The 25,691-nt window shown below is 46.7% G+C and overlaps 1 protein-coding gene across 2 annotated transcripts in view; it reads left to right on the plus strand.

Moving 5' to 3' along the window:
* ATP9B (ATPase phospholipid transporting 9B) overlaps nt 1–25,691 on the plus strand; it is a 2,296,170-nt gene that overhangs the window by 541,858 nt on the left and 1,728,621 nt on the right. For both annotated transcript variants that reach the window (XM_085605931.1, XM_085605930.1), the window contains exon 4: nt 8,814–8,927. In XM_085605931.1, the coding sequence (XP_085462057.1) occupies nt 8,814–8,927 (114 nt within the window). The remainder of the gene's footprint in view (nt 1–8,813; nt 8,928–25,691) is intronic.

The following is a 25,691-nucleotide window of genomic DNA, read 5'->3' on the forward strand; positions in this document are numbered from 1 at the left end:
GCTCCTGGTCATTGTCGATGCCTCCTGGTCCTCGTGGCTGAAGAGTCAAGCTTCCCCTCTTCGCACCTGAAGCACCCGACATCGGGGCATTCGTCTATCATGCCCCTGGTCACTGGCTAGTGACCCAGACTCTGTCCCCTCTGCTTTCAGGTTCTTCACATCTTCGATCCAGGTTTGGATCTCTTTGGACACTTCTCCTCTTCCCGGCAGCAGCACTTTGCAGCATCTCGCCATTGGAAACGACGACGCGACGCGACACCAGTTGACGCCTATGCACCCGGCTTCCCTGGGTGAGGTAACACGAGTACTCCGGTGCTCCCGTGGTTGTTGGCCCTAGAACCATCTAAGTCCAAAAGGGTTTGTTCCTAGTCCATCTCTAAGTGTCCCTAAACTTTAAAATTCCAACCGTGACTTTCCCCATAGAAGCTAACGGAACTCGTGGCTGTGTTCTCACACTACACACGTCCCCCGTGGGTCCCCTGTGTCACTACCTTGGGTGGTTCCTTGGGGTCCCAGCGATTCTACATGCTCTAGGCCTTGTGTCTAGTCAAGTCATGGTTCTTATACCACTTTCTTAATATATGGTGTGGTTCACCCCTAGGGCCTATCGTATATTGTGTTAATTTACTGTTATATTTTAAGTGTAACATATGTGCTTTGACCTCTAGCCTCATAAAGAGACTAGTAGGGTGTGTTTAGTAATACATACATATATTTTATACATATACCTGGTGTGGTTCTCCTTTCATTTGGTAATTCAAGAGATTATAGACTGGTAAAATAAGCTGCTTTACATTCCTTCAAGACTTAACCTGAAGGCTGCTCTCCATAGCTACCACTAGGATAGCTATCAAATAAGGTTGTCTTTAACCTATCATCTCTAAGGGGTTGTTTGGACTGGTGCAAGGTGCCCACTATAACTAGTGGACAGCATATACCAGGCCAACTTCTCACAGTAAGGACACAGAAATGCCCTACAGGCCTTTTATTTCACCGGGCATTTCCCCGGTGGACTGTAGCACTGAGTGCCTCTGTCACTTTCCCCACCTCCCCATGGTTAATTGCAGAAGGCATAGGCAGGCTTTCAAGAAGAAGAGAGGGAGGGAGAGAGAAGGTAGAGCTAAAAGGCAATCTGAGAGAGTAGAGAGAATGGATGGAAAGAAAGACATTGCGTGAGAAGACGAAGGGAGGGGGACTGGTTTGAGCATTGAGCTTTTGGTTCTCCTGTCCGGACTTGAGGCCTTAGTGCTCAAGCTGTCCCTCATTACGTCTGCCTCATGTGAGATCCAGTTGCAAGATAGTAATTCTAGCCATCCTAGAGCAGAAACACCCTAAGCCAGGCTCCATCCTAACACTTATGGCTTCTTTACTAGAGGAGAGTCCTTGCCCCAAAATGAGTGCTTTTTGAGCCACGCAACATGGAGAAGGGTATGGCTTGGCATGTTGTGTGGCAGTTCACCTTCAGCTGAATACACTCAGCAACAGAGTGCCTATCAGCCTGGACTGTCTGTGCTCTGACGTGGCTAGGCACTTTCGCCACCAACAACTTGTCTGGTATGAGCACCATTTTGCTCCCTTATGAAGTGGGTAATTTACCCTTAAATAGTGAACCGAAATAAAAAATGGGCATGAGAAAAAGCTTGAGATAGGGACAGAGCCTCGGCAAAACATGGGTTAGGCAAGGGATCTCCTACCCTAGCAGCCGTGAACACAAACAATTCATTAACTACCTGTGCACTAAAAGTTACAGTAACCTGTATGACAATAGACCTGATTCGGGAGAGAGACTCCCAATTTTTAAATCCAAAAATTACTGTTCGAGGCATATGAGCTGCAGATCTATACACTGTGCATAGATCGCCATCTGGTGTTGGGCCCGGATGTTTGCAGTTTGTTTTTCTTCTTGGACAGTCTTTGGAAGTCACGAGTTCGGTGACTCCTCCTTCGGTCCGTACTGCGCATGGGCTTCGGCTCCATCCTCAGATTGTTTTTTTCCGTCATCGGGCTCGGATGTAATACTTCGTGCTCCGGCTTCGAACCTTTCCAGTTCGACCTTCGACGAAAAATCCTCGTCCATCGAGATTCTTTAGACGAAATCGACTTCTTCATCTCTCTCTTCGGCACTTCTTCGATTCCAGGCATCGGCAGCGGCCTTCGGGCCTATCTCGACTCCGGTCTCGGCCGATGGAAAGGACTCCCTTCAAGAAGTGCCCAAAATGTGGGTCTAAATTTCCCCACACCGACCTCCATCAGGTGTGCAACCTCTGCCTCTCTCCCGAACACGAGGCCCGAGACTGCCCCGCCTGCAAGTCTTTTCGTTCGAAAAAGACTATTCGGGATCGACGAGCTCGACGCACCATGGCGCACTCATCGACCTCGGCTCCACCTGACATCTTCGGAGAAGACACCGGAGCTTCGGGACAGCAGCACACCGAGCTGGAGGACGACGCCGTCAGCGCTTCCGAGGCCGACGACTCCGAGGTGGAGGAGATCACACCGGCACAGAGGGTCGTGAGTACTCTACCCCCTCCCACTCCCGCGCCCATACCGAAAGAGACTCCGGTTACCCCTTCGCCTCCGGGCCTAGGGAAAACCAAGCATACTGCTTCCATCACCCCACCTTCGGGCCCGGTGAAAAAGCTTCACAAGTCTCCTGGCGGCTCGGGCTCGAGCCAGCCTCCTAGCGGCGCCGAAAAACATTCTTCGGCACCGAAGAAAACAAGCTCTGTTCTGAAGCCATCGGTGTCGAAACCTGGCCTCTCGGTGCCGACCAAACACAAATCCCTCGGCACCGACGCTTCCGTGTCGAAGCCTGCCTCGGCGCCGACCAAAAAATCGGATACCCTGAGAAAGCACGGCGCGGATAAACCGACGAAGCCTTCGGTTCCGAAAACATCAGCACCGATGAAGGAATCGGTGCCGGAGGAGCTTTTCACACCGGATCCTCTTCAAAAGACTTTAACAAAGGATCCAAGGACTGGACATTTAATTTTGTCTTCCAAGAAAAGACTTTTGGACAAGCCAACTCCTCCTCCACCACCAAAACGGAAGGACTCTGCCACATCCCCGTTCAGAGTACCCTCCCCACCACCTCCACCTCCTCCTCCTCCACCTCCTCCACCCCTCCATCTCCGCCCCCACCTTCTCCACCCTTGTCTCATTGGTCTCCAACCCCGTCTCCAGACCCTGATGACCACGGAGATCCATTCTATGATCCCACAGATGCCCCGCAGGACCCACTCCTCCGGGAACACCTGACCCATGGGAGGATTATCACAATCCCGATGTCCCAGATGTGCCTCAGGATGATCTCTATCCATCCAGGCCGTCTCCACCAGAGGACTCCCTGGGGTTCCACCACCTCTTACAACGAGCGGCACATTATCATGGGGTGGAGTTACACAGTGATCCAGTTGAGGAAGACTTCCTACTTGACACATTTGACATAGCAGATAAATCCACCGCTATATTACCCATGCTTAAAGGGGTGACCAAGCATGCCACAGAGGTTTTCAAAGACCCCGTCAGAGCTAGGGTCTTAAACCCCAAAATAGAAAAGAAGTACAAGGCAGCCCCCGCGGATCCTGTCTATATTAAAGGACCTGTGCCCCTAGACTCATTAGTGGTGTCCACAGCTAGGAAGCGCTCCAACTCTCAGTCATCTGGTGAAGCTCCACCACCTGATATGGAGTCCAAGCTCTTAGATGCGTCAGGCAAACGCACTGCCTCGCAATCTGCCAATATGTGGCGCATCGCCAACACGCAGGCGCTGCTGGCGAGGTACGATAGAGCGCACTATGATGAGCTGGAGGCTCTCATGCAGCATCTCCCAGAGAAATATAAGAATAAGGCTCATGAACTGATACAAGAGGGAAAGATTATTACCAACACCTCTATTAAATGTGCACTTGACGCAGCAGACACGGCGTCCAGGGCTATAAACACCAGTGTTCTGCTTTGCCGTCACGCCTGGCTCAGGATCTCAGGCTTTAAACCAGAGGTCCAAGCATCTATATTAAACCACCCTTTTGACCAACAATACTTATTTGGCCCAAAAGTAGACGAAGCCCTGGAAAAAATGAAGAAGGATACAGATACGGCGAAGTCTATGGGAGCCCTGCAATCACAAACCCCTAGACGCTCCTTTCGCCGTTCCTCCTTTCGAGGCTCTGGCAGAGGTTACTTTTCCGATAACGCCTCCACGTCCTACAAGTCCCCTCCTCAGAATACCTTCTCAAAGGGCTACCAAAGAGGTGGATATCGAGGAAACAATAATAAAGGCAGGGGCAAAACCAACACCGCCCGTTCTGCCACACCGCCCACACAATGACTTTCCCCCGCTCCCCCCAGACCATTCCACTCCGGTCGGGGGCAGACTACAAGACTTCCTTCAAACCTGGGAGGCCATAACATCAGACAAATGGGTGACCCAAATTATTCGGTCAGGGTACTGTCTCGAACTAACTTCTACCCCCCCAAATATTCCACCCAGACACCGTGCGATGTCACAAGAACATACCACACTTCTGAAACAAGAGGTACTCTCCCTCCTGCATAAACACGCGATAGAGCAGGTTCCCGTCGATCAGCAAAATCTAGGGGTCTACTCTCTGTACTTTCTCATACCGAAGAAAGATGAGACCCTACGGCCCATTCTAGACCTCCGGCCTCTAAATGCATACATCCATTCAGACCATTTTTATATGGTAACTCTTCAGCAAGTTCTCCCACTCCTCCGTCAGGGCGACTTTCTCACTACACTGGACCTGAAAGACGCATACTTTCATATTCCAATACACCCTGCTCACAGAAAGTACCTCCGATTTGTGGTGGACGGCCAACATTATCAGTTCAAGGTTCTCCCCTTCGAGTCACAACCGCACCACGGGTGTTTACCAAATGCCTGGCAGTAGTGGCAGCACACCTCAGAAGACAAAACATTCACGTCTTCCCCTACCTGGACGACTGGCTCATAAAAGCCGCGTCCTACCACCAGTGTGTGCAGAATACAAACACTACCATACAACTACTCCACCAGCTAGGCTTTACGGTGAATCACCAAAAGTCCCACTTGATACCGTCTCACACAAAGCAATACCTCGGTGCCACTATAGACACCTCAAAAGCTATAGCCTATCCCAACTCAGCCAGAATCGCAAGCATGCAAGCCCTGCGCCAAAAGTTCCTTCTTCAGCACTCTCTCCCAGCAAGAGTGTTCATGAAACTAATAGGGATGATGGCGTCTTGCATTTTCATAGTGCCCCATGCAAGACTTCACATGCGTCCACTCCAAGAGTGCCTAGCACGCCAGTGGAACCAGGCCCAGGGACAGCTGACGGATCTGGTGTTGGTGGACGGCCGCACCCATCGATCTCTGCAGTGGTGGAACACCACAAATCTTTCCAAAGGGCGACCGTTCCTGGACCCGGTTCCTCAGGTGATTCTAACAACGGACGCATCGCTCTCCGGCTGGGGAGCGCATCTATCACACCTCACAGTGCAAGGTCTATGGACGCCACAACAGAGGTTACTCCACATCAACCATCTGGAGTTATTGGCGATCTTTCTAGCCCTGAAATCGTTTCAGAAACAAATTTCAGCCAAGGCAGTCCTCATTCGCACAGACAATATGACTGCAATGTATTATATTCAAAAACAGGGGGGGACACACTCTCCCCAGCTCTCCCGCTTAGCACAGAGCATATGGAGATGGGCAATTCCACAAAAAATCTTTCTCCTGGCACAACACGTCCCAGGCATACAAAACACCATGGCAGATCTGCTCAGCAGACAAACGCAGCAAATGCACGAATGGGAACTGCATCCACAAGTTCTTCACCCATTCTTTCACAAGTGGGGGCATCCTCAAATAGACCTCTTCGCCACCCACGAAAACAAAAAATGCCCAAGCTTCGCCACCAGATACCCACACCCATTGTCCAAAGGCAATGCGATATGGAGGAACTGGTCAGGCAGAATTGCATACGCCTTTCCACCTCTCCCACTAATTCCGTTAGTGGTAAGGAAGCTACAGCAGCATTCCCTCACACTCATTCTGGTAGCCCCAACATGGGCCAGGCAGCCGTGGTACACCACACTACTACAGCTATCGGTGGTACCAAATCAAAAACTGCACCTGTCCCCATGCCTCCTAACCCAGAAACATGGAGAAATCAGGCACCCGGACCCAGCTCAGCTCAACCTTGCGATCTGGCTCCTGAAATCTTAGAATTTGGATACCTTAATCTTCCCCCTGATTGCATGAACATTATCAAGGAAGCCAGACGTCCTACCACTCGAGCATGCTATGCCGCAAAGTGGAAGAGATTTGTTGTTTACTGCCGTAACAATACAATCAACCCTTTAGATGCATCCATACAGCACATCATATGCTATCTGCTCCATCTTCAAAGCTGTAACCTGGTGTACTCATCCATCCGTCTACACCTAGCAGCAATTGCTGCTTACCTACAAAACAGACAGCATTTATCACTGTTCAGAGTGCCTGCTATTAAAGCCTTTATGGAAGGCCTTAAAAGAGTAATTCCACCCAGGGCACCACCTTCACCTGTATGGAATCTAAACGTAGTTCTTACAAGGCTAATGGGTCCGCCTTTCGAACCAATGCATAAATGTGAACTACAGTTCCTCACTTGGAAAACAGCTTTCCTCGTAGCTATCGCTTCCCTTAGAAGGGTTAGCGAGATACAAGCGTTCACTATACAAGAACCCTTTTTACAAGTACATCACAGCAAGGTGATACTTCGCACAAATCCAAAATTTCTGCCCAAGGTCATTTCCCCCTTCCATCTTAATCAATCGGTGGAGTTACCGTTTTTTTTTCTCGCAACCTCAATCTGTTGCGGAAAGGGCTCTACCTACACTTGACGTTAAAAGGGCCTTACTGTACTACATACAAAGAACGCAACCTTTCAGAAAGACTAAACAGTTGTTCGTCTCCTTCTCTCCACCGCATAAAGGCAACCCCATTTCAAAATCAGGGATAGCTAGGTGGATTGTAAAGTGTATACAAATTTGCTATCACAAAGCAAAACGAACATTATCTGTTCCACCTAAAGCCCACTCTACTAGAAAGATAGGGGCTTCTATGGCTTTTCTAGGGAACATACCCTTAGATGACATCTGCAAGGCAGCCACATGATCAACACCGCACACCTTCACAAAACATTACTGTGTAGATGTGCACTCCAAACAACAAGCTAGTGTGGGCCAGGCTGTACTAAAGACACTGTTTCAAACTACTGCAACGGATACCGGTGGTCGCCGCTAGGGTTGGGTACTGCTATATAATCTATGCACAGTGTATAATCTGCAGCTCATATGCCTCGAACGGAATATGCTACTTACCAGTATGCATCTGTTCTTGGCATGTAGAGCTGCAGATCTATACACGCCCACCCGCCTCCCCGGCTACCTGTATCCGTTCCAAGCTATCTTATTTAGATACAACACACATGGGTTTCTTCACTATTATCACTACGCTCCATCTTTTCCCTGCTGGCGAAAAACAATCTGAGGATGGAGCCGAAGCCCATGCGCAGTACGGACCGAAGGAGGAGTCACCGAACTCGTGACTTCCAAAGACTGTCCAAGAAGAAAAACAAACTGCAAACATCCGGGCCCAACACCAGATGGCGATCTATGCACAGTGTATAGATCTGCAGCTCTACATGCCAAGAACAGATGCATAGTGGTAAGTAGCATATTCCTTACTCTGGCTGTTCCCGCCTGAAAATGCCTTTGTTTCCATAGAAGTCAATGGGGGAAATACAAGCTCTCTGTTATTTTTTTTTTTATCTCCCAATTTTTACTTCAGAAATGTTAGCATGTATGCAGTAACCTTTATTCATGATTTAAACTTGAATGGAATTTCTGCTTCCCCACAAACATAGCATGCCAAACTGAGCTGGTTCCACATAAAAAGCAATCACTTACCTACAAACTTTGGGAGATAAACCGTCAAACACCAGGAGACCTTCTCTGTGCATAAAAGGCACAACAGCTCTGTTCCACGCCGGCACTCAGCCTGGTGTCTGACCTTTGTACCTCCAACATGAGGTCATCATGGGGTCGGACCTTGGTCAGCCACTTTCCTCACTCTGAGGCGCTCTAGTATGATCTCAAGCATACTATGAGATCCCATATTCAGGAGAGTATATAGAATAAATAGAACTGCGCCTCAAGTGGAGAGTCTGCCATATGGTGTAGCATAATTGTTGAGGCAGCTAAACCTTTCAGCTTCTCTGCCAACACCACACCCTAAAAAAGCTGTTCTCTCATATTCTTATAGACATAATTTCCCTGTTATTTTTTGCAGTGTTTAATGGATTTGAATCCTTCCTTGCCATTAGAACCAAACTGTTGTCTTAGGGTCTCATCTGTCTAGAATCCTATGGTAAACTGGCCTCAAACATTGTTCAACCTGTTCTCGTATTTGATGTATTTTTGTAAACTGCTAAAGTTACTGGAGGGTATTCAGACTAGATAGCCACCAACTGCATATTCTGCTACCTATAAATGATTTGAAGAGCGAGGGAGGGGGTCTCCCCGCCAAAAGAGACTCTGTAGCATTACTGACTGCTGCATCAGTCAATAACGCTACTTACTGGCCCTCACATGGTTTATACCTCTGTGCTTCATGCAAGGGGGTTTAAGGGGGGGATAATTGTCGACCTCTAGTGTGATTGACTTGCTCCAAAGCCAGTAATGATTTTAGCATGTGTAGGTCTTAGCACTAATAATTTTGCTGTTATTGAGCATGCATTAAAACATTTGTGTTTTTTCTATTTCAGGTTTTATTTCAGCAGTTCAGGTTTTTCTTGAATCTCTATTTTCTGGTGGTGTCCTGTTCACAATTTGTGCCATCTCTGAAAATAGGCTACCTCTACACCTACTGGGCTCCGCTGGTAAGCAGCAGATATCAGATTTCTTCAAATCCATCTTTTTAGTTAAAATTATCACTTTATTTCGGCCATTTTAAGTTTGTGCGTGTTTTTTCTCTCCATCTACATCTATAGTAAGTGTTGCAGATGCATATAGTGGCTCGGGGTAAATTATTCTCTTTCCTTCCCTTTTGTGAAAGATTTTCTGTACTTACCTAATGAATAAACTATGAGACACCAGTCACCTGCCTAACAAATGGGAACACGTTATTCAAAATCCAATGAACTTTGATCGATAATGCTTCTGATTTTACTTTCTAAAATGGATGACTGTAATGTAGTCTTCTGTGGTTTAAAAAGCTATTGCCGAGGTGGCCACGGCAGTCTGTCGCAGTACAGTTCTTTTAAAATACAGGAATGGCAAATTATATTATCCCCACTGTGTCGTGTGCTAACCACCATAAATATTGTTCAAATACCTAATATGATACATGTTTTCTAGCACGCTAGAGTTTATTTCCTTGTGTTTTTGCTGTCAGTCATTAGTGGGTGTTAAATAAAGGTGTTTAGCCCATGCAGAGTAAATGTGCAGCGTAATCCGCATCCTTAATGTTTGCAACATTGCTGTAATCTTATACCGCAGCGGTGTCCAGAAAAGACAAACTTCAATGCTTGAACTTGTTTATTGAAACCCTAGTTTTTCTTTTGACCTATGTAACATCTCCAATTATGGAAATTATAAAACTATTTATCTATTTACGAAGGTCTGAAATGAAAGAGGGAACCCGAAGTACTGATTAAGCAAGAATTGCCTGTGTAGCTCAGTCTTCTCTAACGAGTATCTCGTGTACTACTGGTAGCTCTCCTGCTACCGGTAAGTAGCTCTCCTGTTTGCAGCCCAGCATACTAAACTAGATGTTTTTGCTTGGTTGAATTACTATATGAGGACCACCATTGAAAAGTGTATTAGAGAAGAAAATGACTTTCTTTTCAGAACGCATAAGCTGATGTCTGGAGAAAAATGGTTGAATTTCAAAATATATTTAAAGCTGATATTTGAGTGATATATCGTTCAGTTTGGGGGAGCATTATCACTGATATTAACTTGGTGCTAGGAGCATTGCAGCTATGGCTCACGTAAGGCATTTCACATTGACAACCCATTTTATTATTATAGCTAGCAACCCTGCATGATGCACAGAGCTGATTAGTACTGGTAATCTTGCATATCGTCACTATGTAATCTTGAGTCACGTGTCAGGGGTGTGGAAAAAATTCAAAAATCTACTTGGCCAGGGGACAAAATGTTGCACAAATCTACTTGTCCTTGGAAGGTAACTGCTTGCCCCACCTACTCCATAAATCACTATGGTAGGTCTTCACGGAGAGACCCTGCACTGCAATTAGTGCAACATACTGTGCAATATGTATTTCAAGTGCCAGTCCAATTAAGCAGTGCATGGTCATGCACGCCTAAATGCAACTGTTGTTCTGGCTGGCAGTACAGCATGTGTGCAGATGTGTCAGTGTGCACTGCACTCAATTATCAGCTATTTTGCATTTAACACATTTTCATATGTAGAGAAATAGTACCTAAAGGCAGAGGGCAGACTGCATTTCTTGAAGTGTTTTGGCACAGTCCAGACTGTGTCGAAATATGAACCTGTAGTACAGAAGGGTGTTCTCCATCATAGTGCCAACTCATAGCTGTCCAGCTTAAAAAACCCTCATATGTGATGCACTGATAAACGTGTGGATGGGAATAACTGCACTTCTTGGCAGAGCATATGAACGGTTCATGGGGCAGCAAAATCACGTAGCAGATACGCTGTATCCACAAGTACAAATACATAAGAGGCAGGTGTGATGTGATTATATTATGGTGCACTCACTGCTACATCTCCACATTCTTCTCCCACACAAAGAGCATATGCAGCACTGACAGTAGCTGTACAGGGTTCTCTCTTGCAATTAGTAATGGCTGCAGCAGAGTAAGCTTCCCTAACATGAAGAGGTGCAGATCAGCAATGGATGTTCAAGTTTGTCTCCTTCAGATATGTAGGACATGTAGCAGTCACACAGCTGAAAAGCAAGTGTTAGTCTCACAGCGAAGGGAAGGAGTGTTAAGTAGAAAAGACAGTAAATCTAGAAGTGGAGAGCTGAGCATCATTGAGACGGGGACTAGTGAGTAACTGCAACCACTCAACATTTCATGTCACTCCCATGGCCCAAGTCCTGAATACTGTATTCAGAAGGCAGTGTGAGTGCAGCGGTGGTAGCAGGCACAGTGTACAAGGCTGGAAAACGTGCTGTCTGCTCAGTGGTGGAAGTCCATTAAAATAAAGTATGGGAACTGTGATGCTGAACGAAATGGGGGAGGCAGGGTGAGTGAATCTGGAGGCAGGGTCAAAGCAGTGGCTAAAAAACCCAAAATACTTTCTAACTTTTTGTGGTCTTTCACCTTCAGGTAACTACATGTCAAATAATGGACAGCTTTAATTGAAATGAAAGTTATGTTGATCAGCGGGAAATGCGGTGTCAGACATTATGAAACCTCTATTAGTTCATGCACTGACCAAACCATGAACATTTAGCACAACAGGCAGGAATCTGACAGATCATCCTAAACACAGGCACCCACATGTGCAGACTGCACATGCATTTCTATCTACGGGTGGCTGTCTTGCAGGTCACTGAACTCCACCAGAGGCAACATCAAACTGTCAAAGAGCTGGGTCTGCCCTTGACTACCAGGGGTAGAGGCTGTGAGATGCCTCGCCACTGGGTCTCTGCTGAAAACGGTTGTGGTCACCAGAGGTGGAAGGGGTGGGTTATGCTTGCATGCAATGAAACAGCTCTGTATCCACGGAGGCTTTGATGCACCTAGTAGTGACACTAAACCAGTGACAATGTGGGGTTATGACCCTGAAAACCCCCAAAAATAATTTCTGTAGTCAGAATAAAAACTAATGTGGAGGGGCAAGTGCAGGCATCGAGAGGAAATTCTGTGCCAGGGGAGTGTTAGGGGTAATTGGGCAATTTTCAATTCTATAAATTCCACCAGTTCAGTCGTAGCTTGTAAATACACACAATATTTACAACTGACGTTAGAGCACTAGTAGGAAATGCTTTTCTTTGTTGTCTCCTGGAAGAAAGCAGACAATGTGTGCCCCCGAACGTGCAACATGTAATGTGCCAAAGGGGGAGGGTGCCAGGCGTCCTCTGATTGAACTGATGTGGTTTGACCCATACAGTTAAACTGCAAGTAATGAGCTGTGAGAAACCTCTTAGGAGGGGCTTTGGGGAGAAAGAGACAGGGCCGAGGCGCTTGCAGCACTTGGCTGCACGAAGCAGTCATGATCCACGCAGTTATTTAATAATGTTGTTACACAGGCACATGTTCTGAAAAATAGCAGAAAAATAAGGCGAAGGAGAGAGAATGAGACTAATACTGTTAACTCGTGTCACATTGTGTGCAATGTGAGGCACATACTATATTAGCCCACCAATGAATGAGTGTCTGCGATAGGTGACTGATTCGGTACACTGGAATTTCGACATCTCTTCTTCTTTACATATATTATGTAACAGCACACAGCAGCTCACTGTTCACCACTTCAATTCTCATCCGGCCAAAAAGTAGCCGACTTCGATCACACACTTTGCAGGTAACGGATAGCAGCTTCTGTCGCACTCTAATAAAGGAAATTAATACAAATCACATTCCCGCCCACCACTTTTAAAATCCACCAGCTTTCACAGGCAATACACGGTAAAACAAACATATTGCTTGTTTGCTCTAATGCTATTGTGTGGTGATACTGAGCACAGGAATTTTAAATGTTTACAACCCAGTACAATTCTTTAACGCCACATTTCATATAATATGCGTTGCTCCACTTAAAAAGCAGTCCGCTCCAAACCCCAAGTTAGTGCGCTCTGTTTTCTTTTGTGGAATCTGAACTGGGAACTCGGTAATGCCGTTATTTTTACTGCAATCCACTGAGCTCTCAGAAGGATGTTTTCATTGCCTCTTCCCTTCGCGAGCAGCGAGGATAAAGTGAACTGTATTTCAACACCCCCGATGCCACAAGCACACTTGGCATTATCCTGGAAACATTAATGCCCCCCTGCCTCCTCACCCCAGTTTCAGGTCGCGCCACCATCAGCGAGATATTTGTGCTATCCTCTTGTGTTAAAATTAAGACATCTTCCGCACGTCCACCCCATTGAGGAAGCAAGACACCCGATTGCTGAGGTTGCCGCTTGTTGAGACTGAAGTTTCAGTCCCCCAGCCAATCACTGGCTAGAGCCCAGTCATGGGCTGCTAGCCAATCAGAGGCCTCAGAAGCGTCTCCAGCTCCCCGCCAGCCTTTCTGATTGGCTGTGAGACCCAGAGTGTGCACAGCCTGTATCATGTACGCAATTTAATGTCTAGTTGTCCGTCGGACAAAATAGACATTACATCTTCTTGCCCGTGGTAAAAATCAACATGGTTCGGATGTCGGGCGATATGATTTCCCCACCCCTGCGTGTTCACTATTACAACTCTAATAGCATATGTAGCTCTTATTACAGAAAAGGCTGAAGACCCCTGATATAGAGGCATGGATTAGTCATTTGGCCGCTCTCTCATTGAGAATCTTTATAGGATTTCTCCTGAGGATGAGATTCTGGAAATTGAGTATTATGGGAATTTAATATGAGAATTATATGCTGTTGCCTGAAGTAATTGTAAACGATGATATAGATATTGCATATCAGTGGTTGAACCATGAAAACCCGATACCTGGTGACTATTGTATTACACTGCATTGAAACCAAATAAAAAGAGGTTAAAAAAGATAGCGGTAAGGAATTGGCAAAATAGAGGGAACCACCACCAGGCCCTGATGTACCAACAGATGTGATGTGATTTTGTTTAAGTTATGGTGTGCATACACTAACCCAATCTTATCATGTTCCTCTTGTACACTGGCAATTAAGAGTCCCTTGGAGTCATCATTGGCCCTGGTAAGTCTAAAGGGTATCTTTGAAGCAACAGATATCACTAAACCTGCTATCTTACAAACTATAGAGACTTATTTTTATAGGTACGGCCTACAGGTTTTTCTGATGGAGAGGAACATTTCTGATAGTTTATTGTGTGCCATTTTTGCTTTTCCGTAGTCACATCCAGTACGAGTAATAGCAATAAAATAGCATCCTTGTTGCATTATAGTGCTGTAAAATTTCAGTTGTCATAATAATTGACATTTCTTAGCAGTTATGTTCACTGAAAACTCCATGTTGGAATGTGACATCCGTATTTTTTTGTCCCAATTCTTACTTTACTCTTCATGGATTAAACACATGAAAACATATTTTATTTTCTTCAACAGCTAGCTTTATTAGCTTCTGTACAACACGTACAGACCAGTATCCTTTGTATCCTACAGGAGGTTCTTATTCAAAAAGTTATTTAAAAAAATATTATTGACTTCTTGTTGATTGATCACACAATATCCATTTTATAAAGATGTGCCATTCACCCCTAAATTATTACATTTTATGTATAGTTGTGGACCTGAGCTGGCATGCTTGGAAGGAGAAGGAAGTGGAGAGATCTGCTGGGATGGGCATTGTTTCTATCCTCCCATATCTGAGTGTCATTGTGAGATGTAAAGAAGCAGCCATAGTGTATAGATATTTGGGCCCAGCAGTGGTGGATGAGATTAAAGTCTTCCATTTGACCAGCAGTGTGTGACAGACCACTTCAGTTATTCCATGCCTGTTCATTTGGTGATGGCAGGATTATTGGCTGCACATTACTGGCGATGGACTACCCTTGTGGCAGATGCATCTTATGTAAATGTTAGGGGTGTGAGATACAGGTGGCTGCCAACTGTTATGATATTATTATTAGTGTGGGTCAAAAATAATATATACCCCAGGAGCCGGCGGGCACCGGGGACTGAGGTAGACTGGAACTCGTTGGCCAAAATTTGCTTCCTGCTTACTATCGGGGTGGGCTAAGACACCTCATTGTGGCCTTATTAGCACCTGGGGGGTTTGGGGCTGGGGTCTTTACTATTTGCCCTGGAGGGAACTACCCTGGTTATCCCCACTCGTTTGGGTAATGTTGGGTGAAGTTGAGAGGGGAGATCCATTGGAGGAATCGCGTGGGTCATCCGGTTGAGGGCCTGGGGGAGGGTTCCACCACGACAGATACTTCATGTTCCTGGAAGTATAGGGGTGGGAGGAGGGGGTTATGGGGACTGTTTCTGAGTTGCGGGTTGATTTGTTTTTTGTTTTCGCACCACGCACACACACTGTTATTCTGTCGGGCGCACACTGGCCGACCCACTTCGTCATGACAATGAGCAATGGCACACAAGATGGGTAGCTCAACTCCAGGAACCCTAAACGTCCTCGCTTGGAACGTACGGGGCCTGTTAAATAAAGTTAAGCATGGGGCCGTGCTTCAGCAGGCGAACCGTTATGCGGCCGACGTTCTCTTGCTCCAGGAGACTCATCTGCTGGGCATGAAAGCTCCATGCTTGGCCTGCTATGGGTTCACTACAGTATACCATTCAGGATTCTCCTGAGGGGTGAGGGGCACGGCCATTTTAGTACATCGCAGCGTGCTGCTCCAGGTTGTGAAACACTGGTTGGACCCGGGTGGCCGCTTTACCGTGATTATGGGTACTATTGCCGGAGAGCAGATCACATTAGGCAGTGTCTATGCACCCCCACCACAAGGTCAGACGTTTGTAGATAAACTGACACAACTATGGGGTGATCTCCCAGGGGTCTGATGGTGTTGGGGGGTGATTGGAACGATATCATGGGTCCTTCGGACAGGTGGAGAGCTCGTCAACCCGATATAGCCCCCGCTACGTCTAAATTAAACATTCTTGCGCACACTTTGGGCTGGGCAGACATGTGGCGGGCCTTTCATCCCTTTGAAGCATCAGCGGTCCATCCCACTCTTTCCCGCCTGGATTATTTGTTTATCCCACATAGTTATTTGCATAGGGTGTCACATACCTCGATATTGCCCCGTGGCCTCTCAGATCACTCACCGATTCAACTCAAGTTGCGCCTGATGTCTAACAGGGCCTTGTAGAGATGGCGTATGCCCCCCTGGCTGCTCCATGACATGGAGTACCGGGAGATGCTGAGCTCGGCAATTACTGAATTTCTTCGTTTTAACGTTGGCTCCTGACAGTCCTCAGCTACTCTATGGTCGGCGTTCAAACCAACGATCCGTGAGGCTGACATTAGTTATCGCACCGGGGAGAAGAAGCAACGCTTGGCCAAGGTGACTGACCTGGAAAACAGACAGGCGGAGCTCCAGTCTCTAGTGGTGGAGGGTGCAGACCCTGCTGCCCGACGAACCTTCCACTTGTCCAACAGCAGCTCCACCAAACCCACACAGACGCTGCCAGAGAGGCCTGGTTGGCTACTCAGCATAGGATCTACCAATGGGGAGACAAGTCTAGTCAGATGCTGCATAGGCTCTGCCAGGCTAGGGCGGCCCCGACGCAGGTCCCTTTTCTGTAGTCCCCTGCCGGGGACATGTGCGCCTCCCCGGAGGCGGTTGTACAGGCCTTTGCAGATTTTTACGCTGAGTTGTATGAGGAACGGGAGGTTATTGCTGAACCTCTTATTGCCGCCTTTTTTGCAGATATCCCTCCCTGCCGCCAATCGGACGAGCAACGAGCCGTCCTGGAGGAACCATCACCTTGGATGAGCTGCGGGCAGCTCTCTCCAATATACAGCCATGACGTACGCCTAGCCCTAACGGGTTCCCGTGTGATTTCCTACGGCCCCATCTGGAGACACTGGGACCACACTTATTAGATGCACTCCGCGATGCCTCGGAGAGACGCATGTTGCCCCCGGACTGGAGACACACGGAGATAGTTGTCTTTTTTAAGCCGGGTAGCCCACCGGAGGAGCCGGGTTCGTACCACCCCATTTCGCTTCTGAATTTTGAGCCTAAGCTGCTGGGTAAGGTTCTGGCTGACCGACTCCGCTCGTGCATACAAGACCTGGTGCATCCAGATCAGGCGGGCTTCATTCCCCACCGGTCCACAAGACACAATATTAGACGGCCCACAATGCTGTGGCGGAGACCCATCGTTTGGAACGCCCCGCGGCTGTCTTGCTCGCCGATTTTGACAAGGCGTTCGACTCTCTGACTTGGAAGTACCTCTTCAAGCTCTTGGAGGCAGTAAATGTAGGCCCCCGCTTCAGGGCGTATGTTCAATTACTATATACGGGCCTCACCGCATCGGTTTGAGTGGCCGGCCATTGTTCTGCCCTCTTTCCCATTCGCAGGGGCACAAGTCGGGGGTGCCCACTCTCCCCACTCCTGTTTGCGTTGGCCATCGAGCCCCTGGCTGCCTGGGTTGGAATAGACTCTGTCCTTCAGGGTCTAGTTTGGTCGCTGGAGCACACTGACAAGATTGCATTATATGCCAACGGCGCCCTATTCTTCATGTCGGATCCCTGGGTCTCTCGGCCCAGAGTGCACCAAATTCTGCGGGTTTTTGGGGAGACCTCAGGGCTCTAGCTAACCCCTCTAAGTCTATTTTGTTCTCTGTCACCGATGATCAGCGGTCTCTTGCCTGGGCCTCGCAGTTGATTGTCGCGGATGAGTGCTTTCGATACTTGGGGGTGTTTATCGTGCGGTGCTCGACGGTGGCGTGGTTGCATAACATTGCGCCGTTGCTCACGGTGGTACGAGACGAGATAACGGTGTGGTCTCAACTGCCTCTTTCGTTATGCCATTTTTAAAATGGTGTCTCTGCCGCGTTTGCTATATCGGCTGCAGAACTACCCCGTCCCTATCCACCCGTCTTGGTGCCGTCAAATCCACGCTCTACTGAACAGGTTCCTCTGGGGGGTGGGGGGGCACTCGCGATATGTGTGCAATCCACGTATTGTGGGGGGTTTGAGGCGACGGACGTCCGGGCATATTATTGGGCTTCACACCTGCTTGTGATTAACGATTGGTGGTACTGCGCTCAGGCAGATCTGGCTTATGCAGTGAAGAGACTTTTCATGGCGGAAACCCCGCTGCTCCACCTCCTATACAGTTCCTTGTCTTTGTCAGGGCTCCCTTCGGCCTGCCGGACTGTTATTCAAATATGGAGGTGTGTGGTTCGTCAGATGGGCTGGTGGGGTAAGTTGACGGGCGCGACTCCTCTTTGGCAGGGATCCCATCTCCGGCCAGGCTCGTCCCAGGTGGGATGACGTAGGTATCTCCACGTTGGGGGACATAATGCAGGGGCCTATGCTCAAATCGTTCCAGAAGCTACAAGATGACTTCCAGCTCCATAAATCACAATTTCATAGATATCTGCAGCTCCGTCATACCGTATCTCCCCTCATTAGGGATCTCACAACTCTGGCTGAGTTTCATCCGTTTGAGGGCCGCCTGCTTATGGGGGATTTAGAGGCCCACAAAATTAGGCAGGTATACCAAACAATCACTACGCACTCCACTACCGCTATCCACAAGACTTGGGCGGCGTGGGAGGAGGATGTGCCCACATTGACCGATGATGACTGGGCCGACGCATTGGCCAGCCCTCGGTACTCCGCCGTCTCCACCCAGTATCGGTTGATTCAGTTCAAGTACCGCCACAGGGCCTATTACACACGCTTACGTCTCTACAGGATGGGGGCTATTCAGTCGCCCATGTGCCTCCGCTGTGGCACAGAGGAGGGGTCGTTTTTGCACACGGTCTGGAGCTGTGGCGCGCTGCAGCCCTTCTGGACCAGCATTGGGTCTTGCCTGGGGCGAGTCCATGGGTGGGACATCTTTGCGGATCCGCGACTGATTCTTCTCCATGGCACTGAGGACATTGGGGGGGGACATATGTAAAAGGCACCTGCTCTTCTTGGGTCTCACACTAGCCTTGCAGGATATTGCACAACACTGGAAGACGGAGTCAGCATAGGTAACTGGAAGAAATCGATGGATAGATGTCTGTCGGCTGAAGTGGCGGTGTTCCAGGCACGGGGTTGTCCACGAAAACATGAGAAAATCTGGTCGGGCTGGGCCACGTACAGAGGAATTGACCTGTCACTCTTGGGGCCCCCGGATTCCAGGGACCCGGTGGATAGACTTGTAGTAAGCAACTCACCTGTTTGATGCCACGGGGTGGTGCGTGTGCACGGAGTTTGATTATGTAATATCACTTTCTGATGATGGCTGGGTGTGTGGTGTGGGGTGGGGGTGGGGGTTCTGGTCTGATGTTTTGCAGACCTTGGGGGGTGTTACTGGGTGCCGAAGTTCTACTGTATGCCTGTATCGCATATAATGCTTGCTGGTTTTGCTTCTTTGGTACCTATGACAACCAATAAAATTTGTAATTAAAAAAAATAATCATAATATGACATTAAATACCTATATACCACAGTAAATCATAGGTCTGCCCTTCTTAACTTACCTGCCTATCTAAAGTAGTTGCTGGTCTGTGGATTGTAAACTGAAGATTGAATCTGAGGCTGTGACTGTCTTTCCGAGTTCTGTTCACTGAATTCAGCTGGTTGCCCCTCATGTTCTCCCTCAGCGCCTTCAAGGGAGTGACAGACCGCCCCCAATGATCACAGTACAGTCTGGGTAGCAAGAGGAAGGAGGTTGAGGTCCCCAGTAAACAAGGACGCTCCCCCAGTCCACCCACCAGTCCCTCCAGTACAGGCCTGTGGTTGGGAGCCTCTAAACAATTCCATCGCCCCATTCTGCGTCTCCTGGGTGCATACCCATACGGCTCCCTCCGGCCGCAGGGCTCAACTGCAGTCAAAGTGAGGGTTCGCAACAGATGGAAGGGCCTAGGCCCTGGAGGGCATAGTCCAAGCCAGTGGCACTTATTAGGGTGCCCTTCCACCCAGGCTCACACTTTAGCTGTGGGGGGGCCTTCCTCTCTGAGCTTATTGTTGGGCGAAGTCCCCGGTCACCATGCGGGACCCGATGTGTGTATAAAGCGAGGCTGCTCCTCCACTGCAGCACAGTCTCGCGGGCCTCCTAAATCTGACCTCTCTGCACTGCAGGTGTATCTCACCTCTTGGCAGCTGCTGATGGACCGCTTCTCCTCCAACCTTGTTCAGCTCCCAGGTGCCCGCCTGCAAAGTCATCTGGCCTCACCGCAGGTCTTACCCATCCCTGCCGCCTGGAATGACCATGGCCACTTTGGGAGTCCTCGCTGGATAATGCATGCCTCGTGTGCAATCGCACCAAAGATAGTCAACGGACAGGCTGCGGGCAATTTCGGGGAGCCCCCCACTCCCACAAATGCGGCATTAAATCGCAGGCCCCAAGTCCACTCCCGCTTCGCCCTGATTGGGCCGACGTCTCAGCGCTCGGCTGGCACTTTAGGATGCTATCATGAGTGCTCTCCCTCTTCGCCTTGGGCCAGCAATTGATGCAGGTGGGGTGCCAAATGTCAGCCACCGATAGCAGTTCAACCCAGGCAGGATTGCCCCGGGGAGTGGCGGCTACAGCGGATTATGGATGCGGGACAGCAGCGCTCCTTAGAGGGAGATTGCAGTGTTGGGCAGCCAAGCCACACCCACAAGAGGCAAACTTTGATTGTGAATTAAACAAGGTACTTCAAAATTGAGCATTTCTATGGTGAAAACTTGTTTTCGTATTTTTGAGTATTTTTTGGAGGTTCAAATCATAGAAATTGATCTGCCCATGATTCAGTGGGATTCCAGAGAAGTCAAAAGCTTAAGAATCGCTTAAATAGTCCATCATGGGTAAGACAGAATGCAATGTAACACTAATCTTTCTTTGCATCAACATAAAAAGGTATTTATTTTTTGTTGCTCTTTGTTGGCATGTATACTATTAGGAATATGTCTGTCTGTTTAATAACACACTATTTATCAATGTGGGGAAAATTAATCACTATTGTCAGTCAGCCAGAGTCCCGCAAAGGTTGTCTCAGAGACCGTCAACCACACTTTCACAGTTTGCGGTATATATTATTTCTGCTCGTGTTATTTAGTGGATAATGTCATCATTGGGTCTGTTACTTGAGTGTTCCGTTCTTCAAGTGACCCTACCATCCTCAACCAGGAGGGGTTGAGAAATGGGAGTATTTTACCAAAATAATGGCAGGCTACTCCACAACACCGAAGCTTGAATCAAGACGGACAGATAACAATATGACCTCGCTCACAAAGGAACATCAAGTGAAGATAAAATGTATAAAGAAATGTATCTACCGAACAATGCGTCAACTTAGGTACTCTTCATGCGACACGGTGAAACAAGACCGCTTACGGAAACTGAAGGCTTCTTTAAAACAAACAAAGTGGATAGCAAATAAAGAAATGGAGGACAGCTTATGGGTAAAACTACAGGCTGACATAAAACAAAACGATGGGGCGAAATTCTGGAAATCAATTAATTCCTTTTTAAATCCTGTGCATGATGGAGTATCCTCTAATATTAGCGAAGCTGCATGGTCAAAGTATCTTAAAGATCATTTTTCACAACAAAGGGCCTCTGACTTTGAGATAGGAAATGAGGGCAATAAACTAACAACACTGTGTGAAACTTCCCATAAACAAGCTTGTGGCAATACAATCATGAATACAAGAGAAATAAACTTACAAAAGACAATCATGCGACAAATTAAAAAGGGAAGAAGGGAGGGGGCACCCGGCCCGAATGGTATACCTCCCATCCTTTACAAACGGAGCGATAGGGAATGGGCTGGAGCATTAGAGCCATTATTCAATGAAATAATACAGTTTAATATATTACCTGCCTCCTGGAAGGGCTCAATTATCTCTCCTATACTCAAATCAGGTAATAAATCACAACCAAGCAACTACAGACTGATTGCCCTTATGGATAATGAGGCCAAGTACTTTGCTGGGATCCTCTTGGAAGAATTACAGCTCTGGGCTACAGAAAACTCCTTAATCCCTGTAAATCAAACAGGTTTTGCTAAAAATGTTGGGACAACAACGAACATCTTGACAATGGGCCTGTTAATCGATAAAGCCAAAACTATCAAAATGCCAATCCATCTGTGCTTTATTGATTATAAGGCAGCGTTTGATTACATCAATCGAAATCTCCTGTGGTCTAAACTGAACAAGTGGGGGATCCCGAGGCCCTTGCTAAATCTACTTATCAACCTGCACAGTGACACCTGGATACAGGTTAAGTTGGGTGATGGATCTCATCTGTCCAGACGCATCCCAACTAATAAGGGTTTAAAACAGGGATGTGTCTTGGCTCCAACCCTTTTTAATCTATTCTTAAGTGATTTAACCCCGATTTTAAATACCTGCAATTCCCATGCACCGAAACTAGGAGGCCAAACATTACCATCATTACTATATGCGGACGACATAGTGTTAATTAGTCAAACAAAAATAGGGCTACAAAACCTCCTAGATGCCACTCGGTTGTATTCTGATGATAACCAACTGACAATAAATCTACAGAAGACACAAACTATGTCAATTAATAAAAAAAGGAAATTCAGCTATGGCTGGTTCTGGAACAACAACCGTATTGAAGACACAACAGTGTACAAATACCTGGGAGTCAAAATTGATAATGGTGGCCAATTTACCGTTCAGAAAGCAAGCATTAGAGGAAAAGGCATTGCGATATCTATTTCGTTAAAAAAATTAAATGGTAAGCTCACCAGTCCCTCCCTCTTGCCCCTGGCACAAGTTATAAGAGCTAAACTGCTGCCCACAATTACTTATGGGAGCGAAGTACAGAGAGGTAGGGATGCGGCGACCCTAGACAGAACTGTGGCATCAGCATACAGAACCATATTCAGCTTGCCAAAACAAACCTCTCCGGCCCAACTCAGGCTGGAATTTGGAGGACAGAAGCAGTCTTTGGCAAGACAAGGTGCATATATAATGACTTGGGATAAAGTCCGTAAGGCAAATGAAGGAACCCTAAACAGCTACTTATGGTCAGAATTAGAACGGTATCCGTCATCGCCAGCTGCCAAATACTTGAAAAGCAGCCTAGTGAATCTAGGGTTACAGGAGCTGTGGAATACTCCTACCAATCACACCACGATCAAAAGAATAGTAAAGAGAACAATAAAACATCTTTCATGGATTGAAGATAAAGCGTGTGTTGCAAAGAGGTCACATGGGTGGATCATCCTAAACTCCTACTCCAAACAAGGCTACCAGAGATACCTTGACCTCGGCTACTCACGTCATATAAAACTGAAGTTCCTCAAATACAGACTAGGCGTGTTACCATGCACACGCCACTTTCCGCAGTGGCTGAGGGTTAATGGGGGTTCCCTCTGTCGCCTATGTGGCAAGGCATCTGAAGACATGGAACATTTGTTGTGCTCCTGCGAGAAGCTGTTGGAGGAAAGGAAACGGTTACTGAAACACCACTTCAACCACTGTGGAATACGCTCACGAAGGCAGGCAGTTCTTGCCTGTTTTACACCTAGTGACCCGCAGTTGAATTGTAGCCTTGTGAAGTTTTTGAAGGTGGTAGAAACAAAGATGCAGAAAATTGACTGACCGTCATATTCTTAGAGGCTCTTAAAATAAGCAGATCCCTATTTACATTGTATCAACTATGGAAGGTGGAAGAAGAGTAAATACTGGAATTTGTCCCCTTGCCATAAAACACAGAGGACATTTAGAACAATACGTTTACTATTTTAACTCTATCAACATATAAAATCTTATGAACTTTTTAAAAGGAATTAAAAATACAGTTACTACGTGAATGTAATTTTATTAAGTGATGAATTATGTATTGTGTACACATTAGTGTTTTTTTATTATTATTTCTTTTTAAGGATGAATTGCAATGGTTTTAATTAACTATGCTAATAAACTGTTACTTACTTACTTACTTACTTCCTCAACCAGGAGGGAGACTGTCTGGGTTTTGACAGCAGTGAGAGCTTAAAATTATCTCCTTTCCTGCACCGGGAAATTTAATTGAACAAAGTAAACCAGATAGGGATAAGGTTAAAAGAAAGGTTCGGTGTTGAGTGGATAAGGCAATGGTCCACAACACCTGGTGGTTGTGTTGTCATGTTTTGGCTGTGAATCGCCTCTATGGGTCTTATGGCCTCTGTAAGGGCCAAAACAGGCGGAGAGTCTGAAGTTTATAGCACTCCACATTCAGTTTAGGTAAGCATATTCACTTACCACTCTTCGTTTTAGAGCACGTTTTGCTCAAGACTAGCTGGTGTTGTAGGTGCAGACTTTGGCCAATAACTGTAATGGAATCAGGAAGAACAAATGACAGCAGATACGCTTAATTTAATATCATTGTGTGCTGATTCCCATTATAACCAGTGTGACACGTGTAAAAATTGTGACATATAATATTTTAGTATTTAAGAAAAAATGCTATAGTGACCAGAACATATTAGGACATACGTGACTGATAATCAGAAAATATTAACTGAAAAATGACCAAGGGCAATTGCACAGATGAGGTGACATTAAGTTGACCTTCTCATCTTAAAAAATTGGTATATGGCATTACTCTCAGTACTGTATGTGGTCGGTCATGAGTGACTTACTACAGTATGTTCAGTTCATCAAAGAACTATATCCTGGCTGTTTGAGAAATATGTGTTCTTAAAAAAAACATCAACATGAGAGAGATAACCTTTACACAGGGTTCTTGTATCCCGTGGGGTACGGGAGGACAGCAGATGGGACTGTCAAAACCTAAGGATAAAAAGGGCACGATGTAAAGTGGCTAGGAAACGGTTGTATGACTTTTGAAAAACTGCAGGAGTTGAACCTGAACGCTTACCTCAGTTAGAGCCATCTCGACCTGAAATGTTGCCAGTCTGCTCTCGCCTCGGATCTTAGCGTGGTGTGGGCAGTATGCTTTTTTGTACTATGCAGTGACCTTAATTAAGGGCAATTAATTAAGGTACAGACAGCAGTGATTGCCGCTGCTGCGCGTTTGAAATAATAGTAGCAGCATGCTCCGTGTGGGTCTGTATAGAAGGTCACGCGTTAAGGTATAGCGGGGAGATCTCTAAGTGAGTAAAACAAGGCTTATTAATCAGAGCCCTGATAGGATAGTAAGGGTATGAAAAAGTGTGACGCCACTAGAAAAAATTATAGGAAATGTTTCCTTTGTGCCGCCACTTGGCCCAAAAATAAACACAATGATATTGATAGCCAACAAAAGGTCTGACGAGGTAGTGGTCACGAGGCTACATAGTGCCACGAAATAAAGTTTATTTGGTGTAATACAAGTCTTTAGTCGTGCCAGAGGCTTTTATGAAGAAAACGTATGAAGTGCGTGGATGTCGTATTTGATGTCTACTCAATCTCCATGTGTTAAGTGCACGAATACCACAAAGGAAATGGTAAATACAGAAGGTTGCAGAGTAATGGAAAGCTTAGTCTAATGTACGAAGTGAGAAGAAAGGTATGGTGCAATATGGAGTCATCGCTTAAGCAGGCTGTATTCCAATTGTGTGTACTAGGATTTAAAAAGGAAAAAAATAATAAAGAGGAAAGAATAAAAATGTATCCAGATTACTTCTCAATTTTGTATGGTCTAAATCTAACAACATGCGAATGTTGGAATGGGCCTAAGTGAACATTGGTCCAGGGGCTATATTCAGGAAAAGGGTCTTTGTATCATCCCATTTCTATAAACTATTCTGTGTGAGTGCACTGTACGGCTTCTTGTGAGATGATCATACTGAGCAATGCAAATGGTCGATGAAGTTGATCACTGAGTCGCCATGTGATTTCTCCAATGTTTTCTCCAAAACAGTGGACGGAAAATCACAC

Source organism: Triturus cristatus, chromosome 5_1, assembly GCF_964204655.1.
Source record: "Triturus cristatus chromosome 5_1, aTriCri1.1, whole genome shotgun sequence".
NCBI classification, from domain to species: Eukaryota; Metazoa; Chordata; class Amphibia; order Caudata; family Salamandridae; genus Triturus; species Triturus cristatus.